This window comes from Lepus europaeus, chromosome 20 (genome assembly GCF_033115175.1).
Source record: "Lepus europaeus isolate LE1 chromosome 20, mLepTim1.pri, whole genome shotgun sequence".
Classification (NCBI taxonomy): domain Eukaryota; kingdom Metazoa; phylum Chordata; class Mammalia; order Lagomorpha; family Leporidae; genus Lepus; species Lepus europaeus.
This window is the reverse complement of record NC_084846.1, coordinates 38,388,244-38,411,522: the sequence shown is the minus strand read 5'-3', so window position 1 is coordinate 38,411,522 and position 23,279 is coordinate 38,388,244. Positions and strand designations below refer to the sequence as shown.

Below are 23,279 nucleotides of genomic sequence, written 5' to 3'. Positions count from 1 at the left end.
TAAATTTTATCGAGGATATTACTTTAAAAGGAACACTGTGTATAAGTGATGGAGTATCAGACTGATTACCTCAGCTTCAGAGTCCTTCAGTTTCTGAACTTTTTCTTTGACCTTCATTTCAAACACCTGCTCCATCTCCATCTCCATTTTCTTCATCTTAGCTACATGCTCCCTTCGTTCCTCTTCCATTTGTGCCAGAGGGCTCCTGGTGTGAACATTAAGGTTATCATTAAACACCCAGAAATGGAAACTGTAACAAAACTGAAACAGCTGATTAAAACAAATGAGATGCTATAGATGCACAATTAAATTTCCATCATTCTGCTATTTAAAAGTAAGTTTCAAATAATTTTTAAATTATTTGGACACTATTTCAAGTGACACGGAAGATGGATTCAGTTTAATATACAAAGGGATAATGAATTCTTTATAACCTAGAACTCCTTCCTTCCTTGAAGAAAACACTTCCATTTGAAAACCTGCAGTGTATTTTACCAATTAAGCCATTAATCAGAAAATGAAACTGAGCCAAGCATACTTAAAATTATATTTAAAAAGTGCCAGTTGAAATAGTTTCCACGTATAAGGGACTGAGATCCTAATAATTTATTCCTCATGTTAATGGAAGAGGACTCTGACCTCTTGGACAGTGTCAGTGACTGTTTTGAAACTGGTCTGACTGTGCCCACTTTTTCCTACTACTCTAAAAAAGCATTTTAGATTCTAGAAATTAACCTAGTTAACTATTTTTGAATTTATAGTCTTAAGTAATTGAATATGCACATTTCAGCAACTTGGATTCTCCAACAACACAGCTGCAATTTGACTAATAATTCAACTGCAAATTTATTAAATAAATTAGATGTCAGAGAGAATCATGGTTATCTTTTTTTTATACGAGAGAGCGAGCCAGGCAAAGAAATCTCCCATCCTGGTTTACTTTCCAAATGCCTCCAAGTGTCAGAACTAGACTAGACTAGACCGGGCTGAAGCCAGGAGCTGGAAAGTAAATCCAGATCTCCCATATGGTTGGCAGAAACCCAACCACTCTAGTCATTGCCTGCTTCCTCCAGAAAGCTAGAATCAGGTTGGAGTCAGGAACTGAACCCATGCAATCCAATATGGGATGCAGGCATCTTAATTACTAGGTCAAATGCCTGCCCTTAATTATGGCTATTTTTAAATTAAATACATATTCTTACTTCTAATAACCCATTTATGATTATTACAGATAATTCATGTACCTGTAAAGAGCACATAATAATTTCCCCTGAAAAAGCTACCAGGTTATTTAAACGCAATCATATAAATTATTATTTAAATAGGAGACTAAAGAAACAGATGTGATGTTCTGAAATCTGCTTTTAATTCAAAATTTAAATGTTTAAAATCTCCGTATAGCAAAACTGCTTATTTCATATATGCCTTCAACTGGATTCCATCTAAAACAAAACGAACCAAAAAAGCAAAGACTTATAGCATATTTAAAGCCAGCCAAATAAATAAATAAAAACCTTTAAAAAAAAGGGGGGGGGTGGCAGTGGTGAGGGGACATTTTTCTATTACATTATAAGGAATGCTTACTACCTCAAAAAAACAACTAACTACTTTGAGATCTTATCTTTTTCATTATTTAGATACTAACCCTTTGGGATTATCCTTTAATTTCAGACAATATCTAGCAATAAATGAACTTTAGCCCTTTGTTGCTCCACATGCTTGCTCCAGACAGCTCATGGCCTGCTCCTCTGCCTTCACTTTGCTACCCATGCTGAGCTACCTGTGGCTGCTCATAACCAAATTCTTGCTCCTGGCCTGCTCTCTGCTTGGTATGGACCCAACTTAATTTCTAGACTTCTTTTTCTCCCCTAAAGAAAGCCCTCACCCTCTTGCGCATTTCTGTCGCTGAATAACAAGCTTAAAAACTTTTTTAAAAAGTACTTTATTTACAAGCTTTTCGTAATAGTTATGACCTTCAACAATCTCTACTAAAAGCAAAGTAGGGCATGGGCATAGTTAACATGAATTCTACTAGCTTCTTTACTAACCTCTTCTACCTAGTCATGAAATCACCACAGCTTGAGACGTGAGCTTAGGAGGACAAAGCTACACACTTAATAGTCACTAACATCACTTTAACAACAGAAGAAATCCATACATCTAGCTAATTTACTCCTTGGAAATGTACAAGAGTAACAGAGAAGGTAACCAAGACTACTTTCAACTAAATACTTCTTTTGTTTGGTCCTCTCTCATTTTCATATAATCTGCTAGTAAACAACCTATCAAGATGGTTTACTTTGAGAAGCATCCTGCAAAGTAGAAGCTCTAAGTTTATTCTCATTTAAAGAGAAAGTAAAATGCGTTAAGAAATCTTGATAGTAACTATTCTCTTTCCTCAACAAGAACAAAAACCCTATTTGCTAAAGGAGCTGTTTGATCTCTTAACTATGTGATGTATGGATGGCAAATGACCAGAAGAGAATGCATGGATCTTTCACTTAAGGAACAAGATGGTACAATAATTCCTCCAACAAGTAAACAGTAAAATATAAAACTGCCAAAAGAAAGCTTAACAATACAAAAATTTCACTGATGTGCATAAAAAATTATCCAAATTTACTACCGAGTAGCCACGAGAAATTTGATGACAATAAAATATGATTACTTATTACATAAATAATACCTTTTCTGGAGGGAAAAAAAATACTTACTTAGTAAGCTGCCCTTTATTCTTGTTGTTATCAACTCCATTGTAAGTTACAGCTGCCAGTTTTCTGCTTCTGTAGTTCTCATAGTGAACATTATTAGTAACATCTTTCAAGTCCTGCATGTGCGTTCTGTAATAAACAAACAGCAAGAGTTTGCTCCTATTAAAAAGGCTTTGATGTAAATCCAAAATCTTTAAAAAACTACTTCAGACTTAAAATGAGCAAAGGACTATCCTTAAGGAAGATGCATTCTTTTTCATCTGTCTTCATTTATATTCAAAACAGACTTAAGACAAAATGTACTGACTCAACACCAATGGAAATCTGGGTTTCAAATGAGATTTTAAAATCCCTCAAAGCTCTTACTTGCAGGGTGACCTTTCTTTAAGAGCATTCACCTTTGTAGTATATATGTAATTTTACTAGAGAAGGGAACTAGAGTTTGGAGCTCATAAAACCTAGAAGATATTGCTTTTTCTTTTAGCAATATTACTAAGGTAATATCTGAATTTTTATTAACACATGGGGGACACTTCAAGTAATGTACCAAGCTGTTTTCAAACTCGGGAATTTTAGTTTATTTCTGCTTATTCAACCTGTTCCACAAATATAGGATTTGGTAAATGAATGTCTGCTCACAGCATTTCTATCACGTTAAAATCCATACATGGAGACAAGCAACACAATACATGAGATTATTTCATCATTCTTTAACAATGTGAAGTGTTGAAGATACCTGAGCTACTCTACAGCTATCCTTCAGCAACGCACTGTGCGTGATATACATGGCATGGCAGTGCCCTGTATCATTTGACCTTTCCTTTTCTCATCAGGTATCCCATTTTGAACCTCCTGCAGGTGCTCTCTTTTCCATCTTTACCACTTCAGCAAAAATCCCTTCCAGGAGCCAAAAAAGTACAAGTACAAAAGATGTACTGTTTTCAACCTTCCTTACATCCAGAAAGCATCTACTGTTACTTAATAATCCAGCTCCTTGAAGCACTCTCTTCTTTGTGAATAAAAGGTGACATTCAATTACTCTGATTGAGCTCCTATTGTCTGACATTTCCATATAGTTCTCTGACAGTTTATAGCCCCAGTTTTAAATCTGGGTTTTTCATAAGTCTCAGCGCATTTTAAACTCTCTTCCTTAATATATTCATCCCCTCTTGTGGCTACAATAGTTACATCTAGAATTCTAACACTGTCCACTTCAGTTGAGCCATGCAGCATTTCCTAGCCTATCTGGTAGTTGAAATTGTTCACTCCAATTTGTTATTGTTCTCTCTGAATAGTTCCACTGCCTTGGAAGCCCTCTTTTCAGCCTTAAAGTAAAGACACTCCAACCCTTTTGTCCTTGGTTATCATGCATCCTTCTTAATTTTTTTTTCTTTTGGTGCCAGCATATTTCACAAGTGTTACCATAATACCTATTGAACTATACTGTAAACTCCCATTACAAAGAACAGGTCATTATCTTTTGTACACTCACTATAGACAGTAGATAAAGAAGTTTAAAATAATCGATAGAGATTGAAGCTGAGATATGAAAAACACTGACTTTTTTGGAATAAATTAGTGTTACCAGTTTCTATTCACAGAAAATAAAGACAAACACCTGTACCATATAAAACAATCTTTTTAAAATTTAATTATTATATCACATGTCATCATTGCCTCACTGAAAAATCATTAAAGGACCTGAGAGAAGAGTAACTTAGAAAATGAAATACAAGATGCATAAAATAAGGTGAATTTATTGTTAATCTATTTGTTTCATTGTCATCTAACATAATTAAAGATGATCCCTTTCACCAAAGTAATCTTCTGACTTTCCAATTCTGATTTGTTTCAGGATATAAAAGTCAGTATTTACATTTAATTAAATGTGATTTACTTTATGATTTTAAGATTCAACACACTCTTCCATTCTTTTTTTTTTTTTTTTTTTTTGACAGGCAGAGTGGACAGTGAGAGAGAGAGAGACAGAGAGAAAGGTCTTCCATTGCCGTTGGTTCACTCTCCAATGGCCGCCGCGGCTGGCACGCTGCGGCCGGCGCACCGCGCTGTTCCGATGGCAGGAGCCAGGTGCTTCTCCTGGTCTCCCATGGGGTGCAGGGCCCAAGCACTTGGGCCATCCTCCACTGCACTCCCTGGCCACAGCAGAGAGCTGGCCTGGTAGAGGGGCAACCGGGACAGAATCTGGTGCCCCGACCGGGACTAGAACCCGGTGTGCCGGCGCTGCAAGGCGGAGGATTAGCCTAGTGAGCCACAGCGCCAGCCCCATTCTTTTTTTTAAGATTTATTTTATTTTTATTTGAAAGGCAGAATTGCACACAGAAGGAGAGATGGAGAAAGAGATCTTCTACCTCATGGTTCACTCCCCAAATGGCTACAAAGACCAGGACTGGGGCAAGCTGATGCCAGGAGCCTGGAATTCCATCCCCAGCTCCCACCTGAGTGGTAGGGGCCCAGAGACTTGGGCTATCTTTCACTGCTTTCTCAAGTGCATGAACAGGAAGCTGGATTGGAAGTGGAGCAGCCAGGAATTGAACAGGCATCCACAGGGGATGCCAATGCTGCAGACAGCGGCTTAACCTGTTGCACCACAGCACTGGCCCAACTCTTCCATTCTTAAACATAATCTGATAATTAGCAATAACTGTTTCCCCACAGTTCCAGCAATCTGTTTTCTCTATTTCCCACTGCTAATATCACAGCTCTTTCCTCTCTTCTTTCGTTTTCCTTCCCTATTTAATTTCTGTTCTACCTGTTACCAAACCCTGAAAATATCTTAATCATTTTCTTCTGACCATTTCTTTTTGCCTGTAGCACACAGTTCTCCTGATTATCAAAAGGATACTTTTCTGAGTTTGCCTTTCTCAGAAGCAACAACTATTCCTAACTCTGGCCAGATTTCATTACTTAGGTATTTCATTTCTAGACATCTGCAATATTACTATTGATATTTTCTTCAAGTATTTAGTAATATTCATTATCTGCCCTTGCCTTAAAAGACAAAAGGCACATTAAATATCTATCTTTCTTGTAGTATGTAACTTTGATTTTTTTTTTTTTTTGACAGGCAGAGTGGACAGTGAGAGAGAGAGACAGAGAGAAAGGTCTTCCTTTTCCATTGATTCACCCCTCTCCCCCAATGGCCGCTGCAGCTGGCACACTGTGGCCGGTGCACCGTGCTGATCCATAGCCAGGAGCCAGGTACTTCTCCTGGTCTCCCATGCAGGTGCAGGGCCCAAGGACTTAGGCCATCCTCCACTGCACTCCTGGGCCACAGCAGAGAGCTCGACTGGAACCAGCAACCGGGACAGAATCCGGTGCCCTGACGAGGACTAGAACCCGGTGCTGGCGCCACAGGAAGAGGATTAGCCTAGTGAGCTGTGGTGCCGGCCGAAAATTCCTTATTTTCATACATGAATGTTGCTGCTTTGTTGTGCTAAATCTTTTTTGTAGGTACAGTTAATTTGTTCTATAATACTTTTATCCTGGAGTCCCTCTCACCAGCTGCCAGGATATATATCTTCAAATAACTACCCTTTCTTTCTACAGTATTTTAGCAATTTGTAGCTTTTTTTAAAAAAAAAATTATTTATTTAGTTGAAAGTCAGAGTTACACAGAGAGAGGAGAGGCACAGAGAGACAGAAAGAGAGTGAGTGAGTGAGTGTTAGTCTTCCATCTGATGGTTCATTCCCCAGTTGGCCGCAATGGCTGGAGGTGCACCGATCCAAAGCCAGGAGCCAGGAGTATCTTCTGGATCTCCCACACGGGTGCAGGGGTCCAAGGACCTGGGCCATTGTCTACTGCTTTCCCAGGCCACAGCAGAGAGCTGGATCAGAAGTGGAGCAGCTGGGTCTCGAACCGGCGCCCATATGATATGCTGATGCTTCAGGCCAGGGTATTAACCCATTGTGCCACAGTGCCAGCCCCAGGAATGTATCTTTGATTGGATATTTTAAAAATACAGAAGAAAAAGTCATAGAATATCACCATGTCAAGTATTGGGCAAGCATCACAGAAGATTTAAAAATCAGGGAATTCAATGGCAATTAAAACGTATTAAAATTCTCTACATATATACTTTCAAAACAGGTTGCAGGCTGCATTTTCAGTTCTTTTGAAGACACATCTTAACAACGAAAAACAAGAGAACCTAAAGCATTTTATTTATTTGTCTGTTTATTCGAAAGGCAGAGAAACAGAGAGATCTCCTATCTGCTCATAATTTACTCTGTGAGGCATGGTAACCTCAACTGCTCGGTCAACTCTATCGCATAATTAATACCAGAAACATCCAGTTATATGCTCCTTTGAAAAGAAGACCACTTAAAAAGTCAAGATTTTTTATTTCAAAATTCACTCTCATCTCTCATGTATTTCTTGAGGTAGTAATCTCTTAAAATTTTCCTTCACTTCTAAGATCTTTTTATCCTGATTTCTAATTATCATCCATTCATATGTTGCCACTTCAACATAGCTAAATAGAGTCCTACGTACTGGGAAAGTAGCCTTTCTATCCACAGTTTTCCCAAGGCTCTTTATGTTAGGCAAAAACAAAAGCGTTTTTTTTTTTTTTTAATTCATCTTCCACACCTATTTCATTATTAAACCTCAACACAAATTAAGTGATAAAGGGAGAAATTTTCCTTTGGAGCCTTACTTAAATCAATTATATTTTTTGCTGGTGACTTCAAAACCCTGGAGAAAGGATCCAAGTTGTCTCTCTGCGTGTACTGCTAGAATAAAGATACTAACAAATTAGCTACAGTTACAGGAGATAAAAATAAATCTGCCCAACTCTATTTGGGCAAAGGAAAAAAAAGTAAGCTATTTTTGTCATTGCTCACACTTACCTTATCAACATATTTCTTAGAATAGTAAAATCACAATGTTCACCATTTTCAACTGTTAAAAAAAAAAGCAAACCACATATATATTATTTCCAATAAACCTAATTGTTTCAAAGGAAATTTCACATAAATTTGGGGTGCGAACAATGAGAGAATATGCAAACCAGCTTAGTTTAATTGTTCATGAAGGTTTAATAGTAATGTAGTACATTATAGCTTACTCTTCAGTGATCAATATGTAAACCTAACAAATGAGCTCTGTGGAAACAACCACCCTTAAAATTTTAAAAGGGGAAACCACATACTATCTCACTACTGGTAGAGAATGTATTTATTCTACCATAAAATACATTCTTAAATTTAGTAGCATGATTGTGGAGGGGGGGATCACTTTAGAAAAATCTTCTTAAAGTAAACAAAATGCAATGGTTAGTCAAAAACAACAAAGTTCTGTATTCTTAAAAAATGTATCATTAATAAGAACACTGGTTATGGGGATAGGAGAAAGATACTGTAAACTAGACATATAAAGCCATTTTTCCAGCATTTCTAAGTCATATATAAGTTCTAAAATCACAGCCTGGATAGGATAGAGAGCTGAGAACAAGGTACAGGCTCACCGGTAAAGAAAATCATAGACAAAGACAGTAAATAACAGGGTATAATATCCTAAAAATTACAAAATTGTTCAAAATAATACTAATAAATAGGTAAAAACAATGATGATTCAATACTGGTTGCGACTTACTATACAGAAGATAAAAACTTAGTTGAAAGCAGTATAATAAACAGAAATTTGAGGAAACACTTCCGCTGTCAAGGAAACTTCTGATATTTGACATTATGTGATTTTATTAGTATTTAAAACTTATAAAACTGGAAAAGTAGATGTCTTAATAATAAAATTTTGGGTCTTTGAAGATAGGATGTCAAAAGAGAGCTTTTGTCGTGAGAAAAGGAGACTGAATGTTTTAGGTGGACTAATAATTGTCATTTTTAATCATTCTTAAAGATTCTTGACTCATCTGGGACTCAGGTAAAAGTGATAGGCCTTCTCCCTAAAACGCTGCATTTCAGGAAGTTCATAAGATCCCCTGGAAGCCCTTGGTAAAAAACCCTGACCCTGAATTATACATTTTCAAATAAGGAAATAGAAACTGATTTGATGGGGCAGTGACAATAAGGTAGGACAGGAACACCTGAAGTGTTAGAACTTTAAGATTTAACATATCCTTGTCTCATTATGACTCAAGGTCTGAAAAATTAGAAATGTACTTATGAGGAAAACAAAGGCAAATGAAATCAGAACTATCCTAAAAAATGTAGAATATATCAATGAATTATGCATATTAACTATTTATTATAAATACAAAATGTTTTTATCATATTTGTAAGATCTTATAAGAAGTCATTCATTGAAAAAAACCTTACCTTCAGCAACACCCCAAGGATACTGCCTTCCTCTGACCCTTTTGCCATTAACTTCAATGATAGTATTACTACCTACCACAGCAAGTGGCAAACGGTCCTATAAAACAAAGTATTCATGTTCAAATACATCTCTGTAGTTCTCACAAATTGAATAATAAAGAAATTATATTACTCAACAAATTATTAAAAAAAGAATATGTAGTTTCTGCATTTAATTTTATAGGATAGTCAATAAATTTTTTTGTCACGTTATTATTACTAAGGTTGACAATGAATAAAGTTCTTTTCTCTCTGACAGTCTAATAATATAAGGCATATACTAGTCAAATTCTTTTCTATAAAAATCACTCAAAAAAGCTGTCCAATTCTGGTGGGGAGGGGGTAACGGTAAATATATATACATGTACATACATATGAATGTAGAGGGAAAAACTAGCAAATCTTTCAAAATTCTTATGGCTCCTAGAAATACATAAGCAGCTATTTTACAAAATCTCAGAAAGCCTTCATTGGATAGGTACAAATATTTACTGCCCCATGTTGATTAGATTATCTGCCTGCATCATGTCATTGTTCTGTGTACTTATTTGCAGGTCCAGTGTATTTAAGAAACCACAATAAATTAAAACACAGAAAATTATGTTAGTAAGGGATTGGGGTTGAATTTTTAAAAAGAAATACATTTTTTGTCTGAATTTTAAACAATAAAATATAACAGAACACTTCTTATCACTTTAAAAGAGGAAAATTACATAATGTGAAACCACTTAATTGACAATCATTTGTTATTCACCCCCCCATTCCATATGATACCTTTTGATTCATAATAGCTAATCAAGAAAGTTAACTGTGAAGTTGAATTTAGTATTACATAACCTCCCTATTCATTTTGTAAGCCAACTACTTAAAATGCTGGTATTTTTGGTCTTTCCTGTGAGTATTACAGTATATTTTAGGGCCCTAAAACACTTTAGTGTATATATAGGAATTAATCTACCTTTATCTTTTTAACAAGTTTATTTTCTTCTTCATCATCTGTTTCAGGAAATTCATATATTTTAATTTTATGTTCTTGGATTTCTTTCATTATCTAAAATGGAAGACACAGTTAGCAAAAGAGCACCACATAGACTTGGTATAACAGCCTTATTTTCATTATGCACCTTTCTACGTAAGTCCTCAGCTTCATGTCCTTAACTGTTTTTTTCAATGATACAAAATTGTAATAATAAAAAAAAAAAACACACAAATATAGGATTTTGATTTAACTATAAAGTTGGTATATAAATATTTAAAAAGATTACTTCTAAAGTGTCAAAATCATATGGTTATATATCAAAAGAGTTACAAAAATGATCTATGACTCCAGAAAGGGATTTCTGTAGTTACTTTCTATAATAATGGCTTTAAGCCATCTATTTACTGTAACAAAAATTCTTTCTCTAGATATAAATAACCAAGTGTCTTATTTAGCTTAATAAACTCACCTAAAATTTTTAATAGAACTTGGCAAGGGAAAGTAAAGCTAAATACACCATTGGCCTCAGGAGAAAAATTTTCACTTTGAACAGAAAATATCCTTGCATATGTGTATGCATACACACAAATTGAAGAGGTACAGAAAAAAGACTGGGCAAACATCGAGAAAGAAAATACATCCTAGAAATTAAGAAATTCAACTTATTAAGAATATAGAAAATTGGGGCCGGCGGTGTGTGGCACTAGGTTAATCTTCCGCCTACGGTGCCAGCATCCCATATGGGTGCCAGTTTTAGTCCCGGCTGCTCCTCTTCCAATCCAGCTCTCTACTGTGGCCTGGGAAGGCAGTGGAGGATGGCCCAAGTGCTGGCGCCCCTGCACCGGCATGGGGGACCAGGAGGAAGCACCTGGCTCCTGGCTTCGAATTGGCGTAGCTCCGGCCATTGTGGCCATTCAGGGAGTGAACCAATGGAAGGAAGACCTTTCTCTATGTCTCTCTCTCTCTCTCACTATCTGTAACTCTACCTGTCAAATAAATTTTAAAAAAAAATTAAAAAAAAAAAAAACTAATGAAGTTAACTAACATTAAAAATGACCTAGTTCAAATTATATTATGCCAGGACAGTTGTTTGGCACGGTGGTTAAGCCACCTTTTGGGATGCCCACATTACAATGCCTGGGTTCAACTTCTGGTTCCACTCCCCAGTCTAGCTTCCTGCTAATGTATACCCAGGGAGACACCAAGGGATGGTTCAAGTAGTTGGGTCCCTGCCACACACAAGGGAGACTCAGATTGAGTTCCTGGCTCCTGGCATTAGCTTGGAGCAGCCCCAGCTTTTGAGAGCATCTAAGGAGTGAACCAGTACTTGGAAGATCAATCTCCTGTCTCAGAAAATTGGGGGGGAAAAAAAAAAAAAATATATATATATATATATATATATATATAGTCCAAAATAACTTCAAATTCTAAGCAGAAGAGTACAGACTTCAAATAATTTTCAACTATCCATCATATTCAACTTAGAACCATCCAATGGCTAACACTACTAGAATTCATCTCTGTCTATAATTAAATTATACCACTAATCTCATAGCAGGGTCCCCAGCAGCAGTAAAAGCACCATAAGCGAAATGTGTAGATGGTTACTACACTAGATGGAAGTAAACAGAAGTGAAAACCATCACTGGAAAAAACAGGAACACCTTGTTATCTATAGAGACAAGAACATGAGAATAAATGATAAGGAGACCACTACATGACTAGAAGGAAAAAGAAACAAAAGTAGAGCAGTGGTTCTTAATCAGAGGTTGTATATTAAAATGATCTAGCAGCTGGTGCTGTGACATAGAAGGTTAAGCCTATGTCTGCAGTGCCAGCATCTCAAATTGGCGCCAGTTTGAGTCCCAGTTGCTCCTCTTCTGATCTAGCTCTCTGGTGATGCACCTGGGAAAGCTGGGATGATGGCCCAAGTGCTTAGTGTTTGGGCCCCTGCACCTATGTGGGAGACCTGGAAGAAGCTCCTGGCTCCTGACTTCAGCCTGGCCCAGCCCTGGCCATTGTGGCCATTTGAGGTATGAAACAGCAGACAGAAGATTCATTCTCTCTCTCTCTCTCTCTCTCTCTCTCTCTCTCTCTCTTTCTCTCTCTCTCTCTCTCCTTCTCTTTCTCTCTGAATCTTTGTCTTTCAAATAAATAAATAAATCTTTGGAAAAAAAACATTAAAATGATCTGAGTGAGTATCTTCAAAATAACAAATGTCAGAGCCTTTCTTCACCTACAGAATCAGCAGGCATAAGGTCCAACAACTCATTTTGAAAACGCTCTCTAGATGTTCTAAAAGGCACCCCTGATAAGGAGCCATTATTCTCAGTACAAAAAAAGAAATATACAACCAATACCAATGAGGAAGTAGAGAACATTACTTATTCATCTTTTCTATCTCTAGGTTCCCAGTATAAATCCAAATCGAGACACACAATTCAAAATAGCAGAGAAATTATTATAAGATTAGTATTTGAAACAGCATATCATAAACAACATAGAATACAAATGGAATAAGGTAAAACACAGAAACAGATGTTTCTCATAGAAATAAGTATACTAAACATAACGTAATAAAACATCCTAAAAATGTATATGAATTTAATACAACTTCAAAGTAAATTTCAACAGGTTTTTCTTTTTATAATATGAGTTTTGACATATTCTAAAATTCACATCTAAAAAGGCGAAAAAGTATTTTGCTTCAAGGAGCCCTAAAAAAGCAGTAAGAGATAATGAACGCTAAGCTTTTAAATATGATATGAAGTCACTGTGGTTTTAAAAAAATAACACTGCCTAAAATAAAAGAGGCTATAGAACAGGAGAGGGTTCTAGAAACTGATGCTACAATTCAGAAAATATGACATCTGACAAACTAAACCCAACAAAACAAGGAAAATATCTCATTATTCAACTCAGTATTAATAAGATAACAAGGTATGAGTTTAGAAAAAAGTTTATATAAGTATTCCATAAAATAGGATGAAAACAAAATTGACAGAAGGAACAAAAGAGAAAAAAGAAAACATATTTGTGAAAAGGAATGAGAATTAAACACCCAGAATATTTACATAAAGGACCTATATAATTACATCTAGGCATTATCAAGTACTATCCCTCAAAAAGACTAAGGACTTGAAGAGGATGTTGAAAAAAGTGTGTGTGTGTTTTTTTTTTTTTAAAAACCTGCTTGAAAAAACATTCAGCCTTTCTGGGAAAAAAGATAAAAAATTATGTGCACTCAAAATTTTAAAAATAAAAAATGACAAAGAATAAATAAAAATGAAAAAATACTGTTGTAAAGGTTATAATGAAACAGATATACCTGTTAAAAACATTGAAAATAGCCATACTTAAATACCGACAAAGGATAAAGTATGCTATGCTAATGGATAAAAACACTGAAGGCAGAAATATTTTCAATATTTTCAAATTTTTTAATGCAGTATAAACAACAACACATAAAATTAGCAAGATAAATGCACTGTAACACATCATACTAAAAATAGTAAAGACTGAAAATATAATACAAAAATCCAAGAGTTAACTGATTCTGCTCACCTGTTTTTTAAACTGTTGGCATTCCTCTGGTGTGAGTGTGTCTGCTTTGGCAATAAGTGGAATGATGTTCACTTTTTCGTGCAAACGTTTCATAAACTCAATATCCAATGGCTTCAGTCTGAAACATACAATATTTAATATGACTGAATTGATCAATTTGGGGGAATAGATTCTTCACATCTCCAGTGTTATTAAATACAACACAGCTACTTTACTTACTTCTCAAAAACATTCTCAGAAGATGCATCACACTGCAGAACAGGGCTTCAAGAAGCAATGGAATACCTAAGAAGTCTTTGAACATCCTGATCGTGGGGTTCTGCTAAAGAGGGACTGGAAAAACCAGAAAGGCTTCTAATTGAATTTCCTAGAATTGCCTTACCCTGGTTTAGTCCAAATCTGAGACGGATGCTCTTAAAGAGAATTTTCAACAGTGCCTTCATTGATTACAATCTGGGTGCGTCCTCCTTTCTGCTACTATCCTTTCAAGATCACCAAGTATTTCCAACTGTGGGGCTCACCATCACTAATTCTCCTATTATGAATATGACATTACTCCCTCACAAGCGCTTCTTCTTTAAAGCACTTTTTATGATCTTCCTTGTAAGCTAGTACCTTAAAAGGTACATTCTGTAGAATTCTCTATTAGGTCTTCTTTTGTTATTCTACATTCTGTATCATTATTATGATGACAATGGACTTCTATTAGACTCTTAGATCTTCATATCCAGACCAGATCCCACTCTTAATTCCAGACTTGTGCTTAATCCAACAGATATTCTACTTGGACAACCCATGGATTCCTTAAAACCAAAAGCTCATCTGAATCCCCATTTTCTCTCCTCTTCTATGCTTTTTATTTTAGTGAATGATATATAACCCATCCAATTACTTAAGGCTGAAGCCTAGGATTCTGTAATCCTCATTTCTAAATATTCACCAAGACCTGGTAAACAAATACATATATTTAATCTCCATTTCCATTACCTCTAAAGATTTATGTTTGTTTATTTGAAAGGCAGGGTGACAGGGTAGAGAAAGAAGGGGAAAGAGAGAGGTTGATTTTCCATGTGTTGGCTCACTCCCCAAATGGCCCTAACAGTCAAGGCTAAGTCAGGCCAAAGCCAGGAGCCAGAAACTCCATCCCAATCTACAAGCTATCTTCTGTTGCCTTCCCAGGCACATTAGTAGGAAGGTGGATAAGAAGTGGAGCAGCCAGGATTTGAACCAGGATGCCATCATTGCAAGCAGTGGCTTAACCTGTTTTGCAAAAACACCAGCTTCCACATCCACTAAGAACTCTGGAATTGGTAAGTATGTATATCTGTTTGGTTTCCCTCCAAATCTTCCACACTGCACCAGAATGATCTTTGTAAATCCAAATTTGGTTTAAGTCATTCTCTGACTAAAAAACCTCAGTAAAGTTCAAATTCCATAGCTAGTGTAGCCTGCAAAGACTTGTAAGGAGGGCCAGCGCTGCGGCTCACTATGCTAATACTCCACCTACAGCACCACCACCACGGGTTCTAGTCCCAGTTGGGGCGCCGGTTCTGTCCTGGTTGCTCCTCTTCCAGTCCAGCTCTCTGCTGTGGCCTGGGAGGGCAGTGGAGGATGGCCCAAGTGCTTGGGCCCTGCATCCGCATGGGAGACCAGGAGGAAGCACCTGGCTCCTGGCTTCGGATCAGCGCAGCACGTCAGCCATAGTGGCCAAGTGAACCAAGGGAAGGAAGACCTTTCTATCTGTCTCTCTCTAACTCTGCCTGTCAAAAAAAAAAAAAAAAGACTTGTAAGGAACCCACTTTTTAAGCTGGTCTCATCTTGCAGCACACGTGGTCCATCTTTTGCCATCTATTACTTATAATGTGCTAGTCCTTACATTTTAACTCCTTACATTTCCTAGAAAGAACCATATTTGCACTTCTGGCCACAGGTTACTGTTACTACCTCTGTCTGCAACATCCTGCATTCTGACTCCTCTTCTGCTTGTCCAAATTCTTGCTCATTCTTTAGGTACTGGCTTACAAGCATTTTAACTTTGGGAATCTTTTCCTGCCTTAGGCATATATAATGTTCTATACAGTAACTACAGATGTTTTTCCCATCTTCTCACGAAAGATCCTCCAGAGCAAGGACTTTGTCTCATTCACCTGTATCCCCAGCACCTAGCATAAAACCTAACACTTGTGAAGGTGCCCATTATTTGTTGACCAAAGAGGCTATGATGAATTTCCTTATGTCCTTTATAACTTTAAATTAAAACCAAATAAAGCCCTCACATCTAAAATATATTATAGACTAAAAATCAACGTTCCACAAGAAAAAACTGAGAATATTTTACATGGGAACATCATTTTACTAATAAGTTGACTAGCATTTTAAAATACATAGAGAAACCAGTATATATTTAAAGCTGGAAGACTAGGGCCCAGAGACTAAAAAGCAACCTTTTTTTTCCCAACAGAATACAGTATTTGCCAGCTAATGCAGACAAAGAAGTGAGGAGGGAAGAAAACAGATATGAAGAATTAAAACAGCTGTCTCTTATTCTAATTCTTATTTTGAATTCTTATTTTGAATCCTTAGAATTTGATATTGGCATTCAAAGAGGGAACAATATGGAAAATAGAGAATGGCTGGATTAACACTGCACTACATATATTATCTGTAAACACTGTTCTCATCACTTAGTGCTGAAAGAAACTATTTGAAAAAAGGTTAAAGTTTGTTTTAAATCAATCATTATGATAAATACTAAATACAAAGTCATGACCCATAAATTTATCTCATATTTTTAAAAGTTTATACTTCCTATTTTAAAGTATGACAAATTTAAATTACCACTACCTCATTAAGTTTACATCATATGATTTATAAAAAGGTATAAGCTTGTGACAGAAAAGCAGAGTTCAGTTAATCTAAATTTTTAGTCAGTCTTAAGCTCATTTAATACAAAATACTAAAGCCAAAATGCAAGCTAACAAGATCTTACATTTAAAATCAACACAATATTTGCTAAATATTCTTTTTTTATTTTAAAGATTTTTTATTTATTTGACAGGTAGAGTTACAGACAGTGAGAGAGAGACAGAGAGAAAGGTCTTCCTTCCAAGGGTTCACTCCCCAAATGGCCGCGACAGCCGGAGCTGCGTCAATCCAAAGCCAGGAGCCAGGAGCTTCCTCCATGTCTTCCCACACGGGGGCAGGGACCCAAGGACTTGGGACATCTTCTAATGCTTTCCCAGGCCACAGCAGAGAGCTGGATTGGAAGAGGAACAGCCGAAACCAGAACTGGCACCCATATGGGATGCCGGGGCCACGGGTGGAGGACTAACTTACTGCGCCATGGCATCGGACCCTTTATTTGCTAAATATTCTAATATTACAAGTTTTGAAGAGAAATATTTAAAATTAATCAATGGAAATCAACTTTTTAGATATAAAACAAGGACTAAAGAATACTAGATCAGCTACAAATTTAACTTTAGGGAAAAAAAAGGAATACCTGCCGTAAGTCTGAATAAATCATCTTGTCCTTTTAAATTAGCATATAAATTTCAGAACTTTACAAAATATCAAAGGTCGAAAACATTTAGTTCACATGTAGACTATGTACTCATTGAAAATTTTCCTCTTTCCATTTAGCTTTAAATTAGTTCATCTTTTCACCAAGAAATTTAGTTTTTAAATTTTTAAACAACAGAATATCCTTTATAGAATTTCTAGAAGATAAATCATATTAGAGGGGAAGACTATACTTAACATCAAGGCATATAGCAAAATAAATAACTACAGGGTAAATTACAAAATATATATTTTATATATGTGTGCATATATTTTGAAGGGAAAAATCTTCTCTATAAAACTCACTGAATGACGAGATTTTTTTTTTAAAAGTGGCAATCAATATTAAAAGGGAAAAAGAACACTTAAAAATTCAATTTCCAACTAAGTTTTTTATTTTTACTTTTTATTTTTTTTTGACAGGCAAAATGGATAGTGTGAGAGACAGAGAGAAAGGTCTTCCTTTCTGCCGTTGGTTCACCCTCCAATGGCCGCTGCAGCCGGCGCATTGTGCTGATCCGAAGCCAGGAGCCAGGTGCTTCTCCTGGTCTCCCATGCGGGTGCAGGGCCCAAGGACTTGGGCCATCCTCCACTGCCTTCCCGGGCCATAGCAGAGACTAGAACCCGGTGTGCCGGCGCCGCAAGGTGGAGGATTAGCCTGTTAAGCCACGGTGCCGGCTAAACTAAGTTTTTAATTTTAATAGCAATTATTAAATAGTAAACAATGCAAATAAAATAAAAAACTATTAAATAGTAAACAAGGCAAATTATAAATTAGCCCTGAATCCAGTAATCATTTCTGGTAAGATGAGGTAGGAAGAACTAAAAACATACACTGCCCAATTTACATTTACTCTAAAAACACAGTCACTCTAAAAGAAAACCTACAGACTGCCTGCTCAGGTATGATACAAAGCCATGATTATTAAGATGTGTAGTATTAAAGTTGAGTGAGTCAAGGTTCCGAAACTCTCTACATATAGATCAGTGGCTCCTTCTCTCAATCAATGGTATCACATACCAATGGGAAAAATTTTCCTCCATTTCTAAAAATAGTGCAATCTAAGAAACTGTTCAAAAGCCTATAGGAAATAAAAATTTTGAACTTCCCTCCCTTGAGAAAAACAAGAAATGGCCCAAAGCTATTAAACATGACTGAATTATATAAAAAATTTTTCTCCAAAAAACAAAATGATAAAACCAGAAAACCCTTTCTATTTCCCATGCAATTTTAAGAAATAAATTCCCCTCCCAGGGGGATAAGGAGGAATGTGATTTCATGAGAATTATCAAAACTTGGATAAAGTCCAAAAAAGCTGAAATAATAAAATTTATTTTAAGCTGACAAATTTCTATCGACTTAACTACAAGATTAAGATTCCACTCAACTGACTTCCAGGAAAAAGACCTACCAAGTTAAACTGGAATGATATAAAATATACAAGCTACAGAAATACACATAAAAGGATGTACAATTACTTTTTTTGAGCATTACAAATAAATAAATAAATGAGTTAAGTGATTTCAATATGTAAACTTCTGAGATTACTGTAGAGTATCAGACACAAAAGGAACATTTTTACCACTCCAATCTGACAGTGTAAAAACTTTATATAATTAAGGCTCCCTGCTCAACCAAGAAAGCAGCTAAAAATGGGAATCAGTTTATCTAGGACAACATGAGACAGAAGCAGGAAACAGGAAAGAAAAGAAAGCTTATGGGTCAATTGGGTCACACAACTGTAATTTGGTTGATACATGGTTTACTGCTATTTACTGAACTCCAGTGGTCCCCTTTAGGTAGAGACACAGTGAAGTTACAATCAGGCACCTGAATGGCACTCAGTCATTCATCCAAAGGATAAGAGTAATTAGAAAATTTGCAGGTGACAATGACACATACTGGTATATCTACTCAAAACGACAGAGGAAGGTACAAAGAAGAAAAAGGGAGTACAGGCTAACTACTATCAAACAGAATAATTAGATCAGACAAATGCATAGTTGCTAGGATCTGAAGTCCTAATAAATAAAAGGTTAGTACTGATGATACCTAAACAGTGTGACTGTGTAACTCAGATGAAACAGAAGCCAAAAAGATTTACTGAAGAAATAAATGGAAAAAAAAAAAAAAAAAAAAGAAAAGAAAAGAAAAAGAAAAAAGAAAAAGGAAGTAAGCACTGGTACCTGCTTTTTTTTTGATTACCATCTAACACCTAAATAAAAAAACAACTTTGGAGTTTCGTAGAATATGCCTAACCCTAATTGTTGTGGCTTTGTGTCTTTAGTTAGGTAGCTCATTGTGGCTTTGTGTCTTTAGTTAGGTAGCTCAGTCAGTGGCAACAAATGTTCAAAATGAAAGCTAAGTAAGCCACCTTGAAAATTCAAGCCATGGCAAACAATGTTTCTTTCCATTAAGCAGATAAAATCTGTATGCACAGGAAACTAAGGAGTAAAATCAGTTGGCTTATCTAGGATTTAAAAAGATTTGTTTCAGGCATTGGTACTTAATAACTGATACAGTTATATGTACTCCACAGATATAATGATTTTATAATATGCACACAAAAGTAAACAATAATAAACAAAGAAAAAAAGGTACTGGAAGCATAAAGGTACTGACCCGTGTCCTGAAGGAGCAATGAAATATAAACAACATTGCACCCTGTTATCAGGCATCTGGCGTCTGTTCACCCGAGATTCTGCATTTAGGTAGTCCTCAAATTTACTATCAATGTAATCGATAACAGGCTGCCAGCTACAGAACACATAGAAATAAAACAATTAGTTGTAACTCTATAAATGAATGAACTGATATCTATTAAGAAACAATAATCAGTATTTTTAAATAGGCAAAATCAATCTACCAGTGGAAGACAACTCAAATTATTCTGAATACAGACTCAAAAACAGGTATAAAATTCCTAATTCAATATTTCAAAACTTTCTTTTTTTGTTTTTTTAAAACGTGTATTTAATAAATATAAATTTCCAAAGTACAGCTTATGGATTACAATGGCTCCCCCCCCCCCATAACTTCCCTCCCACCCGCAACCCTCCCATCTCCTGCTCCCTCTCCCATTCCATTTGCATCAAGATTCATTTTCAATTATCTTTATATACAGAAGATCAATTTAGTATATATTAAGTAAAGATTTCAACAGTTTGCACCCACACAGAAACACAAAGTATAAAATACTGTCCAGTACTAGTTATAGCATTAATTCACATTGCACAACACATTAAGGACAGAGATCCTACATGAGGAGTAAGTGCACAGTGACTCCTGTTGTTGACTTAACAATTTGACACTCTTGTTTATGGCGTCAGTAATCTCCCTAGGCTCTTGTCATGAGTTGCCAAGGCTATGGAAGCCTTTTGAGGTCATAGTCAAAGTGGAAGTTCTCTCCTCCCTTCAGAGAAAGGTACCTCCTTCTTTGATGGCCCGTTCTTTCTACTGAGATCTCACTCGCAGAGATCTTTCATTTAGGTCTTTTTTTTTTTTTTTTTTTTTTGCCGGAGTGTCTTCTTGGCTTTCCAGGCCTAAAATACTCTCATGGGCTCATGTTTATAAAATCTTGAGAGAATTACTTCAGACTATAATTTCATAGATGTTTTCTTTACTTCAGACTATGAAAAAAAGGAGGATCTAAAACTGAGGATAAAATTAAAAATTCAAAAATTAGAAAAACAAAAAAAAATTCATACAAATGGATATACTTATAATAAAGTGAAAAGTTTTAAATTTTTTATACTAATGATAATCCTTGTATCTAGCTATGGTTGTTTTAAAATTTGTCTTTAAAATTTTGAGGCCGGCGCCGTGGCTCAACAGGCTAATCCTCCGCCTAGCGGCGCCGGCATACCAGGTTCTAGTCCCGGTCGGGGCGCCGGATTCTGTCCCGGTTGCCCCTCTTCCAGGCCAGCTCTCTGCTATGGCCCGGGAGTGCAGTGGAGGATGGCCCAAGTGCTTGGGCCCTGCATCCGCATGGGAGACCAGGAGAAGCACCTGGCTCCTGCCTTTGGATCAGTGTGGTGCGTCGGCCACAGCGTGCCAGCCATGGCTGCCATTGGAGGGTGAACCAACGACAAAGGAAGACCTTTCTCTCTGTCTCTCACTGTCCACTCTGCCTGTCAAAATAATAATAATAATAATAATTTTGATAGATGTCAACTCTATTTCATAGAATAGGAAACTAGTTCTTAGAACTTAAGAAACATTGTCAAGAAATGGTAAACTAAATATTATGAACTCAAGTTATATCCCTTGAAGTTTAACAGCCTCTGCTAAGACGAAATGTTTAAAACATGAATCAGAAAAAGGCTAACCATCTTGTTACCAAAAATATGGTGGAACGCAGTGAAGACAAACCCTTCTTACCAATTACTGTTATCCACTGCATCTCCAAATCCTGGGGTATCAACTATTGTGAGCAGCAACTGAACACCACCTTCTTTGATTAAAACTTTGGATTGTTCCACCTGAAAGAGTTATTGATGTAGATTTTAATGTCATACATTACACCTGTTGTTTCCAAAAAGGGTTAGGAGGCAGGGATGCTTGGGTTTATTAAAACCAATTAGGAAACTGTTGGCAGATCAAATATGAACATTATGATTTTCATTAGAATCAATGATTGTGGATACTGAGTCCTGATCTACTTCACAGAAAAGCACACATGTAAATAGTTTACCAATCTTTTGGCAAACTCATATTGAGTTAATGGCTCATGCTTGGTTTTAAAGGAAAGAGAAACTAATAAATTACCAACAGTCATTAAATCCATACAAATCTTACATAACCTAAATGCGCATCTAGTAATACAAACAACCAATCAGAATGATTCAGTGATTCACGGAGTTTGAATATGATTTATCAGATAAGCTAACTTACCATTTATTTACCATTTAACTTACCATTTATTGTACATGTACTTCTGGACTATCTCCATCTAATCTGGTCTAAACCAATTAATTAAGTGAACTTATTAACATTTTCTCAGCTGTAATCTTACTTGTATTTATGTTATGGCTAAGATCAAATTCTCTTCTCAAAGGTGACACTCTACATTCTGGACAATGCAATCAACAAAGCCCCGGCAGTGAATAAAATGTATTCCAGCAGGGTGTACTAACTGATTAAAATCTTGAGTTCTCTACAGGATTTGAAAATTGTTCCATTTGAGAAAAGATGTTAGACAATAACAACAAACCTTAGCACAATTTAAGATTTTCTATGGTAACTCCAAACTGCCTATCAGAAGGTACATAGCATTCTCCTGGGCAAATGCTGTTACTAAATGTAAACTATCAGTTTTCAGTAACAGGACACAAAGTAAACACTGAACCAAACAGAAAAGAGAAATAATTCTCCCTGAAAAAGAGGGGCCTTCATTTGATCATACTTGTATCAAGTGTTTATTAAGGCTATGGGCCTCGTATGCTGGTAGGTTATTTTAACAGACAAGAATTTATACTCCAGGGAAAGGAGTTGTGATACAGTGAGCCACTGCCTGGGATGCCCCTACCCTACAACTGAGTGCCTGGGTTTGAGACCACTCCACTTTAAATCTAGTTTCCTGGAGATGGACACCCTAGGAGGCAGCACATGATGGCTTAAGTACATGGGTCCCTGCCACCCACACAGGAACTCAGAATGGAGTTCCAGGCTGGCTTCAGCCTGGCCCATCCTTCGATGTTGCAGGCACATGGAGAATGAACTACCAGATGCCTTTTAAATAAAATGAATAAATTAAAGAAAAAAAAAAAGACATTCTCGGTCCTGTAAAAAAATTAAACTTTTGGGTGTTCAATGCCATAAAATGATAGGAATTATTATCAGGATTAAAGGGAAAACTTGTTCATAGGTACATGAAAAGCCACTTCATTTATGAGGATACTCCAAAGATTTATGGAAAATGAAATTAAAGTTTGTTGATGCAAAAAAAATTTTGAAATCTGTATAATTTTTTCTTAATATACATTTCCCATCTATATCGTGGAGACTCCTTATAATGATGATTTCAAAGTATTTTTTGCACCAAAATTAATTTATTATTAAATTTCATTTTCCATGAAGTTTTTGAAGTACAGTCATGTTAATCAAGAGGGACTAGAGAGGAAAAGTG

General features: G+C 36.2%; 1 protein-coding gene across 1 annotated transcript in view; it reads right to left on the bottom strand.

The window, feature by feature from the left end:
- SEPTIN7 (septin 7) overlaps positions 1 to 23,279 on the bottom strand; it is a 67,092-nt gene that overhangs the window by 6,728 nt on the left and 37,085 nt on the right. The window contains exons 4-11 of the mRNA XM_062179557.1: positions 21,533 to 21,633; positions 19,775 to 19,909; positions 13,591 to 13,708; positions 10,006 to 10,098; positions 9,009 to 9,105; positions 7,581 to 7,632; positions 2,715 to 2,840; positions 70 to 205 (exon numbers count right to left, since the gene is read on the bottom strand). Of these exons, the coding sequence (XP_062035541.1) occupies positions 70 to 205; positions 2,715 to 2,840; positions 7,581 to 7,632; positions 9,009 to 9,105; positions 10,006 to 10,098; positions 13,591 to 13,708; positions 19,775 to 19,909; positions 21,533 to 21,633 (858 nt within the window). The remainder of the gene's footprint in view (positions 1 to 69; positions 206 to 2,714; positions 2,841 to 7,580; positions 7,633 to 9,008; positions 9,106 to 10,005; positions 10,099 to 13,590; positions 13,709 to 19,774; positions 19,910 to 21,532; positions 21,634 to 23,279) is intronic.